This window comes from Anabrus simplex, chromosome 3 (assembly GCF_040414725.1).
Source record: "Anabrus simplex isolate iqAnaSimp1 chromosome 3, ASM4041472v1, whole genome shotgun sequence".
NCBI classification, from domain to species: Eukaryota; Metazoa; Arthropoda; class Insecta; order Orthoptera; family Tettigoniidae; genus Anabrus; species Anabrus simplex.
This window is the reverse complement of record NC_090267.1, coordinates 10,666,269-10,679,876: the sequence shown is the minus strand read 5'-3', so window position 1 is coordinate 10,679,876 and position 13,608 is coordinate 10,666,269. Positions and strand designations below refer to the sequence as shown.

Below are 13,608 nucleotides of genomic sequence, written 5' to 3'. Positions count from 1 at the left end.
ATTAAACTCCTCCATGAGCTGAGATGCTGTTGTACTGCGTGACCATAGAGAGGATGGTAGTTGTCCACTCTTGGCTGAGTTTCTCAGTTCCAGCTGCTACTAGCCATCACATTGAAGCTAGGGTTATGCCTCAAAAATGTGGTACAACATTTCAATGTTTTTTGGTTTGAGGCAGCCAGAAACTTCATCCCACATGTTGTTCAAAGCAATATCTACTTTCATGGAATGGATAGAGTTCACCCACACAGAACAAGCATACCCTGCTATAGAAGAAGAAATTTCCAAGGCTGTAGTTCATACAGTTACTGGACATGCTCCCCAGCTTGACCCTGTTAAGATGCTCTGGCTCTGACCTTCACACTAACAGAATGACAAGGTGTTCTAAGAGACCAATACAGCTCACCTGCCAGGTATTTGGCAACAGTGGTGAACTCAAGCTTCCATCCTAGCTGATGTGTGACTAGCATCACGATTACATAGACAGAAATGTGCAGCTGTGTTTACCTAGAATTTGGCTGAACGTAATTGTTTCTGTAAGAATTCATGGAGGTAGTTCTGCAGCCTGGATCCTTCTTCTCTGTTCTGAGTTCCTAAACAGAGATCATCATCAAATAAGAAATGCCCTCCGTTATACCCTATAGGTTTATCGTTAGTCTAAATACCAAGGAGAATGGCGCAAAGACACTACCCTGCGGGAGACGCTTCTCTGCTTCCTATATCTTGAAATGCCACTTTATATTTTCTGTTCAGTTATAAGCCTTGACTGGTTTGTAGGCCTATAAGTTTGAAGTACGTATGTAAGTGGAACCTACATGAAATGAAGATTCAGCAAAATACATGAGCTATGTGAAAGTAAAGAACACTTCATCAATGCAGGAAGAACAATGAAAAATTGATTGTAACAATTTGACCTGAATTAAAAAAAATTAAGCACACTTGTCTTCCCCTTTTAGTACCAACCAAACTTTACATTTCTTGGTGGTCGCCACTGAAAAATATTTTCAGAAAAAAAATTTACTCTAGAAAGTGCAGGATGAAAAGATATAGAAACCCCTACCTTAAGGACATTTGCAAATATCACTTCAAATATTCCAGTCTGCTAGACAAATAAGAAATTTTGAAAGCTAAACAAAGCTCTAGGAGACAGTTTTGCATGGAAAGTACTCAAGTCTCTAAAAGGCAGTTCGCACTGATAACACAAACTATCCAAATGGCTTGGCAACAATATCAGGAAATGATGCTCTGTTTCAGAAATTATTTCCAGATTATAATCCCGCTCGAGGCAGTGAAATAGAACAGATCACAAGAAAATTAATATCAGGACTTGACCTACAAGATGGAAATGGTTTTCACAAAACATGAGGTGCAGGATGTAATAAAGGCACTATGCAACATCAAATGTCTGGATCAGGTGGCACTGAGGACAACATACTGAAACAAAATCACAAGATAATTCTGAATTCCTGAACGGCCATAATAAACAAATACTTACATCTTCTATGCTTCCCAAAATGCTGGGAAAAGCTGAAGTGATTCCCATTCCCCAAGCAGACAAGACAAAAGGATATTGAAGAATCACTTTGTTATCAGTACATAGGAGATGTCTCAAAATGCTATTATTATCAGTGACCTAATACAAAAACTTTCTACCATACAATACTAAGAAACAGCAAGCAAACAGATTAATTTTTACTGTAAATAAGAGAACACTCACACTCATCCATCTTAGCAACATTACAAATAAAGGACAACCGATGCAAGGAAATGAAACCAACAATATCCAGAGATAAATCAGCAGTAATAGCTTCGTACAACAACCCACTTTAATTCACTTTATTAAAGTCTGTATCAAAAATAAAATACCTTGGAGTAACATTAAGCAGTAATATAGACTTAAATCAGAATCCAAAATACCATTGGACAAATTACCATCAGTTCAGAACATCCTAGTTAGAAGTTCTGAAGTCTTCTCACCAATTGCAATTCTCTAACATCCATATCGTCCCAGCCCCAGCATTATTAGGAGTGCACACATCAACGTTCACCGATAAGCTGCAACTTAATGCGAGGAGTAGACAGTGAGAAGGGAGCTAAAGGGATAAAGAGATTCTTTACCCCCTTATTATCTTCTGTCTCTCAACATTTTGTGTAATTATCCAGGTTTCTCCCCATCCTATCTTTACAGGAGCAACATTGAAGATCTGCCAAGAGGCCCATGTATAAGCATACATTCCAGTCCTCCTGATGAAGCTCACTGGAGGCCGAGAAGAGATGGATGTAGAAGAAATGGGATTGGTGAACAGAGCGCTCAACAATGTACGAACAGCACAGCAGTATAAGAAATGTGAGGAGAGAGCCAGCAGTGTATGAGCATGTACAAGAACTGTGAGGAGAGAGCACAGCAGTGTATGCACAAGAACTGGGAGGAGACAGTACTTTACAGTATGGAGGTGTGCTGATTGTCGCTGTTTACTCCTTACAAATGTATTCCTATCTCTCTCTGTGTATGACTTGTTTCTTTCCAATACCTACATAATATTCTAATCTGGTAAATATTTACAAACCAGCCATACTTCCAAGTTTTTCATTTGCAGCTGAGGCCTGGTATTCCTCTTCATCTAGATGAGCCAAAACAAACTTGTGATATATTCAAGGATCCTTTCTCCCCTTTGTTACAAATCCTTAGAGAACTACAGTAGCCCACTGAAACTCTTTTGGCAGTCGTTTTGTACTGTGCCTCACTATTTTCTTATTGCCATGCATATAGGCCTCCCTACTGATGCTGTCATCCAAGAAGCTTATAGTATGAAACATCAACCTGAAGGACTATCACATCTGAGTCTACACTAGGGCATAACAGTAAAAGCTGAAGTCCAGGAGGCTCTAACACAAGAAACAGACACGGTAGTTGACAAATGCCGGAAGGAAATTTATATCAGTGCTCAAAGAGTACACATGAAATGCACCATCTTACAAGCTGAATTATTACATTCGAGATTAACCAACAAGTGATGGCTCCTATGCGACATGTGTAGACTCAGAAGCAGGCTTAATTCCCATCACAAGTAGACACACAACGCAACTGTTTGCTGCAATCACGAAGAAAACCATTAATCAAAAACTGTTTAAAAGGAGAAGCCGGGCTTTGAGGGAATGAAAGATTGGAATGTCTCGTCAGTCTTCTAGGTACAGATCCTATGACAAGATGCAGGAATTTACAACCATACATCAACTAGCAAAATACTATTCATTCCTAGCATTTAACACAGATTTCCTATATTTACATCCTCCTGCAATTCCTTACAAACCATTGCTCATTTAGGTCACATTTCTATGAAGTTAATATAATTAATTCATCACACTGTGACAGCCAAAAAAATCATGACAAACAGTTCGTGACCCATAACAGAATGCAAAGCATAGTCCTACAGTACTACAGACTCTTCCCCTATCTCAAGTGTTAAAGCACCACATTAACATGATCAGCCTTCCAGGCTTCAAAAAGTTGATTTTTCATATGCTTCAAGAATAGCATGACTGCACAATAATACACAAACTTTGTAAGTATCCCACGGTATACGAAAAAGATGTACCGGTAAGTGGGTTTTCCACCTAGCAATACATATTATTATGATATTAAGCTTTTAGCCACTCCCAAGCGATTTTACATCTACAAAGTAGCAGTTCATAGCTCTGTAAAAAATGGCGGCAGGTGAGATGTTCGAGTAAAGTTGCTCTTGCTACACCCTGCGTAAATAGAAAGTTAAGTTGCAGAAAGTGCTGATCCGTGTGAACTAAGTTATATTTTCAAGTGCCTTCTTCCTTAAAAAGTAAACACCATATCTCTGAAGGAAGTAGCTAAGAAGATATCGGCTTTTGAAGATTCTATGAAAGACTTTCAAGTTCGCCTAGACTCAGCAGTCAGTGCTGCCAACCCACCGAACGTGCTCCAAGTGCTTGACGGCGAGTTCCAAGCATTCAAGAAACAGGCCAATGAAGACATCTCAAAGCTTAAAGGGGAGGTGAAGGCTCTGAAAAATCGGCTTCAGAAACAAGACGACGTTTTGGATGAGGCCGAACAGTACAGACGCCGGAACTGCCTTTTATTGCATGGTGTGCCAGAACAGCCGTCCAATGACGTTTACATCCAAAATGCTAGAGACACTAAAAAATAAACTCTCAATAGAACTTTCAATTCTGGATGTGGATCGCTGCCACAGGCTGGGCTGCCGTAATCGAATGTCTGCTGAGGTGGTCTCACATGGAAATTGACTGATCATTATCAAGTTCCTTTGATACCATGATCGTGATCGAGTGTGGTGCATGAAGCGAGGTTTGAAGGGCAATGGACCCATACTGAGTCCCTCACAAGTGTGAGAAGGGATTTATGGGGAATGCAGAAATGCTGGACTCAAGATGGATGCATTTGTGTTTTACGGGAAGATGGAAGTAAAAATCAAATATGCACGATGGCTCAATTAAAAAAAACATTGCAGGGAGTACGTTGAACATGTGCACTTAGTGAAAGAAATTATGTGTTTACTAATTAGTTTGTGTGTGTGTGTGTGTGTGTGTGCACGCGCGCGTGTGTGCGTGTGTGTGTGTGTGTGTGTGTGTGTGTGTGTGTGTGTGTGTGTGTGGCTTGTGAAAGTCAGTGGATCTACTCGCCAGGCTGCTCGGGTAAGCTCATTTTATTCTTGTTTAATTTTATGTCCTACTGCTTAGTTTCAAATGTTAGTTGACCAGTACAACGGTAATACCATTGACCTGCATTCGTCTCCACAGCCCTCACCCACCCCTTCTCTTTTGTCCCAACCACCTTCAACAGGACTTGTGTTGCAAGAGCAGCTCAGTAGCCACCCGTGATCGTTACATTGTTGCCACCTTAATGGCTAGTCATTATTAGCTCATATGGAGGAGGTACAGGCTATTTTTCAAGTGAACAATGTACATATTATTGGAATCAGTGAAAGCTGAATGCGTACTGACTTGCCATCATCGGCAGCTAACCTTGACAGATACTCAATATTATGCCATGACCGCACTGACAAAATAGGTGGTGGGCTTCTACTTTATTACAGAAATAACCCGAAACGTAAGACACTTCTGACCCAAGACTTAACTACGACCAGAATTTATGTTTGTAGAATTAGACTGCCATAAAAAGATATTAACAGGGATTCTATACAAGCCACCTAAAATAAGACAGACTGATGATTTTGAAGAGGCATTGGCAAATCTTATCTCGGCATATGATGACATTATAATCATGGATGATTTTAACACTGACCTTTTAAAGCAGACTAGTGAAGCAAATAACCTACTGAATTTATTTCTCGCCACAAATATGACTGTTCTACCCCTCAACGCTACTAATCATGTTCATTACTCTGACCGCACAAGTCAGACTTTAATTGATCTCCTTGTGACAAATCAACCTCAGAAAGTAATTAAACACGGACAGATATCCCTGCTCCTGGCATCTCTTCACATGACCTATTGTACATGTGTTACTCTAAGCAAATACCTAAGTACAAACCACGTTACATTACAATACGAGACTTACGACTTATGGACCGGAATAAACTGTGCCACGATGCATATAACTTGCCTTGGGACAGTATACATAATTTTCAGAACATAAACTCTAAAGCAAACAAATTCAATTCAATGGTACTAGGAATATTTGATAAGCACGCACCAAAGAAACAGGTAAGAATCACTCGCCATTCATCCGCGTGGCTAACGGCCGAAATAAGATCTGATATGGCCAGTCGTGACAAACTCTACAGACAATACAAACTGACGCATGACACAGATGATTTTGAGTGGTACAGGATTCTGAGAAACAGAACCAAGCAGCTAATTAGGAACTTTCAGGAACTTATGAACACTAACAGCCTGAGACAAAAATGGAGTAAATTACGTAGGTTAGGTATAGGTAAAACCGTAGAACAACACGTACCAAGCATATCACTAGAGGCTTTAAATGATTATTTCGCACGGCCAAGAATAGCCTCTACATCCTTTCCTAAAAGTTCACTACCCTTGTTTCAACAGCATTCTGTGCATGAGCAATTCTCTTTTAGAAATATCACTTCGAATGAAGTTAAAGGTGTGATATACTCTATTACATCTAATGCCACAGGTAATGATGACATTCCTATATCGCTGATTAAAGATATCTTGGGAGCTGTTCTGCCAATACTAACACTTATATTTAACTAGCCTGACAAACGGAGTGTTCCCAGATGTTTGGAAAGATGCACTAATTAGACCCATCCCGAAGAGCTCCAATTTAGATTCTCCTTCAGATTATCGTCCAGTATCCATCCTACCACCCCTATCCAAGGTACTTGAACGCCTAGTTCACACACAAGTTACTGAATACCTTAACAAGCATTCCCTCCTCAATCCCTTCCAATCCGGCTTCAGGAAAGGACATAGCACTGTGACAGCTTTACTGCGAGTGACAGATGATATTAGACGAGCAATGGACCAACGGGACATGATTGTACTGACATTATTAGACCTCAGTAGTGCCTTTGACACTGTGAACCCTCAGTTACTACTGCACAAACTTCGAGAACTAAATTTTAATAGTGTGTCGCTTCGAATCTTTTCCTCTTACCTCGAAAATCGCCGACAACGTGTGACAGTGAGAAATGTGACTTCAGGGTGGCAAAGTAAGACCCTTAGTGTCCCTCAGGGGTCGGTCCTGGGACCACTGTTATTTATCATCCAAATTAATTATATATTGAAAGCTCTTAAATTTGGCAAAGTGCAAGTGTAGGCAGATGATGTACAAATTTACTGTAATTCAAAACCGAGTGATATTGATACTGCAATTACTCAAATAAATTCTGACCTAAAACATCTTAGTGACTATGCAAATAAAAACATTTTACTAATAAACCCGAATAAAACTTAAGTTATTATTATTATTGGTACCAGTAAAAACCTATATTCCCTTAAGCAACAGACATCTCTCCAATAATTTTAAACAATAAATCATACCCTACTCTACTTCAGTGACTAACTTAGGAATTATTATGACTCAGACCCTAAATTGGACTCAACAGATGATAAGCACATATAATAAAGTACACAAATGCTTATATCCTCTGAAGCGATCGGTAATGCATTCTCGGTTTGACTTAAAGCACAACTAATTCACTCTCTTGTACTACCTATACTTGACTATTGTGACACTGTGTTGACTGAAATTACCTGTGACAGTAACAAGAAACTGGACGGAGCCTCAATAGCTGCGTAAGATATATATTTAATCTGCGATATGATGCTCATATATCACCATACTATAAGGAATTGTCGTGGCTTCGAGTGCACCAGTGCCGTGAATTTCACATGTTATCATTTCTGCATAAAATACTCTCCACTAATACTCCCAACTATCTCTCTTCACCTTTTTCTTACCTCTCATCATATCATGACCACAATACGAGATCTGGCTCCTCTCTTACCATACCTGTAAACCGCACTGCTGCTTACAACCGCTCATTTATAATATCTGCGTCCAGGGCATGGAATAAATCAAACCAAATCTCTTTATTTGCAAATGAGGTGCCTATCTTGGTGGCAAATGGTACACTAAAATACATTATTGTCAAGCACTAAATATTAAATTAACAAGAGAAGAAAATTTCCTATAATACAATATTACACAATTCAAGCTAACATATTTTTCTATTATACAAACAGCTCATCATTAATAAATGTATATTGTTTACAAAATTCTACTTATAATATCCCCTGTACTATTTACAAATATAGCCAACTCATATACAGTATGTGGAATTACTTCAAATGATACTGTACAACTGGTATAAGATTATACATTGCATTTATTTACTTTGATTTTTTTTTTTCCCATTCTGGAACCTAAGTAGCATAGCAACCTGTTGCATTTTAACCAGAGCCCTTTTTGCCACCACTTTTCAGAGTTCCTGAAAGGCCTTCACAGCTACTGTAGCAGTTCCAGGGCCCTCGAAGTCCCCACTGTACTTCACCCCTACAGGCAGTCCCCTACTTTGGCTGTCCAAACTCCTTAGACCAGGGGATGGAATTAATTTATTCACACACATTTTTTTAATTTACAATAACCTGCACTGGTCGAATGCCCTCTAACACTTCATTTATTTTCTCTGTTGCTGTTTATTCTCTTCTTGAATATCAGTACAGATTTTGGAAAAGGATGAAACACTACCCCTGGTAAACTGTTCCACTCCTTCACACCCTTCCCAATGAATGAAAATTTACCCCAATTGCTTCTGCTAAAATTCCTTCTAATTTTATATTTGTGGCCTGTCCTCCCGATATAATTATTTTCCAACTGAAGCCTCTCACGGATATCTCCCCATGCTTATTCTCTTGTATAGGCTCTATATAATCCTATAAGTCTAGTTTTCTCCCTTCTCTTACTTAAAGTTTCCCACCCAAGTTCCTTTAACATTTTTGATACACTACTCTTTCTCCTGAAATCACCTGTTACAAATCTTGCTGCTTTCCTCTGCACACTATCTATTTCTTTTATTAGGTATTCTTGGTGAGGATCCCAAACACTGTTTGCATATTCCAATAATGGATGAACCATACTTAAGTAACTTTTTTCTTTTAATTCTTTATTGCATCCTTTAAGTAGCCTCATTATGACATGTAACGATCTGAATGCTTTCCCAACAATGTCATCAACATGATCCTTCCAGTGCAAATTACTTTCAAATCTCACACCTAAGTATTTGCACTTGCCATCTTTTGGGATAACTACCTCATTCAAAGTATATTCAAATTCAGTTTTAAAGCTCCTGTTTGTAAAAGTTGTAACAGTTGATTTGCCTCCATTAACCTTCATATTATTTTCTTCAACCCATTCTTGGATACTTTCAAGGTCCCTTTATAATTCTGAACAATCCTCAATGTTATTTATTTCCCTATATAATTAATTATGTCATCTTTATACAATCTTATTTTTGATGTCATATTCTTCCCTAAATCATTTGCGTATATTAAGAAAAGTAACGGACCGATTATACTACCCTGTGCAATTCCCTTCCAAACTTTCTCTTCCTGCGATATGTTATTTCCTACTTTGACTTTCCGAACCCTTGAATTTAGAAATGCTTTTATCCAACGTGTAACCCTTACGTCCAATCCCATTCCCTCCAATTTCTTTAATAATATTCCATGTTCCATTCTATCAAAGCCTTTGGAAAGATCTATGTCTATGCAATCTAACTAACCTCCTGAATCCAATTGATCTGATATGTCCTGCTGAAATCCCACCAGTTGTGCCTCACAAGAAAATTTCTTTCTAAATCCATACTGGATCCTCATGAACCAAATTTTATCATCACATATCTCTCTGATGTACTTTGATATTAAACTCTCCAGTATTTTACAAACTATACTGGTCAGGCTGATTGGTCTGTAGTTCTCCGGTTTCCTTTTATCACCCTTTCCTTTATAAATTGGTATTATTATAGATTTCTTCCATTCCTTTGGTATTAAACAATTATTTATGACATAGTCAAAGAGAAATTTTAAATAAGGCACTATGTACCACCCCATTGGCTTTAATAACTCCTGAGTAATTTGATTACTTCCTGCTGCTTTTCCTTGCTGAAGCAGTTGGATTTCTCTGAAAATATCTTCATTTGTGAATGAGAAGCTTCTTGTTCCCCTCTGTGTCTCTCCCTCTCTATCTTCTGTTTCGGTTTCCAACTCCTAACAATCATCTACTAAATCTCTTAATTACTTACTAAATAGGTTTGCTTTATAAGTATCTGTTAAATAGTGTTCACCCTCTTCTCCCACGACTGTAGGAATTTGGATTCCGTTTCCTTTTTGATACCTGATATATGAATACAGCATTTTCTATTTCCCTTTGTGGTCATTACCCTCTTGAAGTATGCCATTCATATAATTCTCTTTTGCTTCTTTTTTCACTCTATTCAGTTTCCTCATTAGCTGTTTTCTAGTTTCTCTACTCTCTCTACCCTCTTTGATTTTCCTGTTTACTATTCTACATTTTCTTTTTAATTTTCTCATTTCCCTTGTATAATAAATATGATTTGCTACCTGCGAACATTAGGGACAATCCCTCTCATCGCAAGTTTAAAGTGGCATGCCGCGAGTATTTGTTGAGTAGATCCTGCTGACTTGCTGGATAATTGTTGGGTGAATGAAAGAATGAATGGGATGAATGAACGGATTATTGCAGTGTATTTTACTTTGGTATTTCAAAATTAAGGATTATTTTATTGTCATTTTTAATATTATTACTATTGTTTTTGCTATTAATATTATTTGTTTTATTTGTATTTGTAAGTACTGTATAAGTTAACATGTATACTATTCTAGTGCTTAAGTGTAAGAGAGGGCCTTGAGCCCTAACTTTGCCACCAATAAAGGCATTATCTATCTATCTATCTATCTATCTATCTATCTATCTATCTTTATTTTCCCTGTCATGTTTTCATTAGTACTGGTTTTAAATCATGCTTACCAGTTTTGTAACGTTTTCAAAAGTAGATGCCAGAATTTTGTCCCACAAGAGGACTTTTATGTGCCATAAAATAACCAACATAAGGCTGGTGTATTGGAGCAGCTTTAATACCAACAGGCTGATCAGTGATTGAGTATACCAACTTGAAATTACCATCTGAGCCACTGAGACTTTGTCAAGATGGGGAGCTACTGAATTAAAAGCTCCATATTAAGAAGATTGCCAGTGAGTGTGCTGGATGCGAACAACTTTCTGCATTTCCACCATTTACATAATCACATAAATAATATTAGATAAATTTCAGAATAATATAAATAGTAATAATGTATAGGCCTTTCAAATACAACACATACAAGTAGAGTTATGTAACCAGTCAAACTGAGCAAACTAAAAACAGTTAAATTCTAACGACTATAAAGTCATCTAGAATAATACTTACAAGTGAAGTATTTGCAGTTTCCCCATGACAGATTGGTTCCTCTTTGATCTGCACTTGTGAGTCCATTTCAAAAAACATATGAAGTTTTAGATGGTGCTGTGGATGTAAATTACTTCTCTTGACTTTGCACTGCAAACAGAAACATTTTTTATCACTACTGTTAGTGTTGTTTGGGTCTAACCAACAGCTATAGGCTGGCAGAGTGGAGCTGGGAACTTTTCATCCCCTGTAATCATGTATATTACAGTGTTCAATGAACAAATGGTTTATCATGTTTTTACACACAGTTCAAATTACTTTCCTTACAAACTAGTGTGACAGAATGGTGAAAACCCGCAGAGGGTTTGGATATACATTTGCCTATTCACAGAATACAAGATAGGCAATATGAAATGTGTTAACGTAAACTAGTGGTCTAGTTATTAATGCAATTAAATTCACTATTAAAATGCCTAATCATATAAGAAGTACTGAAATTCAAGGCATTTGAGAAGTGGTGCTTGTGTCAACTGATAAGAATAACTTGGACAGATAGAAAATATCTGCATGTGCCAATAAACTGCATGAAGGATGCCAAAAGCACTAAGTTCATGGACACGAAGATGAAAATAGTGATCATGATTATTTTCCTCCAACTAAACTCTTGTTATCATCACAAAATATAATTGAATATGTCTGAGGATTTGCAGTAAAAAAGTTAATCAATTCTCTACAATGTGATACTTTTGAGGGAGCAGTTGTGCAAAAGAAAAATGCTCTTCACTTATCCCTTTAAACAAATAGGGGTATTATTTATGTTCATGTGTGCAAACATACTAAAATGTACACAACGGCTTAAGCACAATAAGGAAACAGAACATACCTAATGATTTCAGAGTTCAATTGTATGAAACAAACTTGTTTCCAAGTTTAAGCTCAAATACTTAAGAATTAAACCCAAGGACACACACATCTATCACCTTATTAATAAAATCTCATCAGTGTATCTGAAAATGTCTTAATCATGCCATAGAAGAGACTGAATAGAAACACATTTGTCCACAGAGGTTTTCTATTCTTAAGAATTTGTAAACTGATAGTGTGGTACATGGTGTAAATTACTCCCAGTCATGCCCTAGTTCATGAACGATGCCCTAGCAAGTGGTCCTGAATGTCTGGAAACAAGTTGGTATGGAATAGGATTAGGCATATGAGATATATTCTAAGCTATGTCCATCCTTATGCTCAGGCGCCTAGGAGTATACAATCTACCGGCGGTCCCCAAACCCTCAGAGGTGAGATCCTCACTCAGACTATGTGCAAGCATCTACGCTTCACAAAATTTGCTGAACTTGAAGCATTTTAAGAAGAGTAATGGAATCTCACCTCCATATGACGTCAAAGGTCCCCTTGGAAACAAATTGGTGAAACTAACGGTATTCAATTCGGAGCAACCAATATTAATGGAAAAGCAGTGTATGAGGTATGGCTGATCATCAGAAATGCTACTGCACATACAATAGTTTCTGTTAGGCACGTAAAAGAATAAACTTGTTAGTACTGACTAAACAATTATACAAGTTTGTTCAACTCAGATAACATAATTCTCAATACGAATCCAAAATGAAGGTTATTTCAAGCAATACAAAGCTGCAACAAGTGGATCATTTCAAGTATTTAGGGGTTGTATTCTCTCAGGATAGTAAAGTAGCGAGTAAGACTGAATCGAGGTGCAGCAAAGCTACTGCAGTGAGCTCACAGTTATGATCAGAAGCACTCTGTAAGAAAGAAGTCACCTCATGAATGAAATGATCCTTATGACTGTCTGTTTTTAGACCAACTTTGCTTTAGGGGAGTGAATGCTGGGTGGACTCAGGAAATGTTACTGTTAATCCAGAAGTAATAGACATAACAGTAGCAAGAATGATTGCTGCTACAAACTGGTGGGGACAATGGTAAGAGGGTACTTGGAATGAGGAGGCAAAGGCTAAGTTAGGAATATACTTGTTGAATCAAGCAGTATGCGCAAACCAGCGTCAATTTTTGGGTCATGTGAGGCAAATGCAGGAGGTTAGGTAGGGGAGTAATGGACTCAGTCATTAAATAATAATAATAATAATAATAATAATAATAATAATAATAATAATAATAATAATAATAATAATAATAATAATAATAATAATAATAATCATATGGCCTCAGCTACCATGTGCAGACATTTCAGTTTGACACCATCTGGCTGTTTGCTCGTCAATTTAGACGTTCCGTTCTACTCTAGGCCCGCTAGATGGCAGACCGAGTAAACTGAAACTCTCTTGGGCATCTATGGCTGAGATATAATTAATTTTGTCGGGTAAACACCAAATGTGTCACCAGAGATCTTTTACATGCCGACATCGTACGACATGGAGTGTCGAATGGACTTTTTTCCGCCCTCCAAAAATCCGACTACCTCTGCCAGGTTTGAACCCGCTATCTTGGAATCCGGAGGCCGACACTCTACCACTGATCCACTTCAGTCATTGAGGGCACGAGATGTAGAGGGACATCATGAGAACTATGGCTAGACTCACCTTCTACTGATTCATGGATAAGATCTATGGAACTAAAAGAGGTCACAGAGCTAGTTACATCGCATTGGAAGCATTTATTAAATTCACATTGA

General features: G+C 37.9%; 1 protein-coding gene across 1 annotated transcript in view; it reads right to left on the bottom strand.

The window, feature by feature from the left end:
- Window positions 1-13,608, bottom strand: part of LOC136866929 (oocyte zinc finger protein XlCOF6) — a 94,389-nt gene that overhangs the window by 42,915 nt on the left and 37,866 nt on the right. Inside the window, exon 2 of the mRNA XM_067144019.2 lies at window positions 10,965-11,093. Within this exon, the coding sequence (XP_067000120.2) occupies window positions 10,965-11,042 (78 nt within the window). The 5' untranslated portion in view covers window positions 11,043-11,093. The remainder of the gene's footprint in view (window positions 1-10,964; window positions 11,094-13,608) is intronic.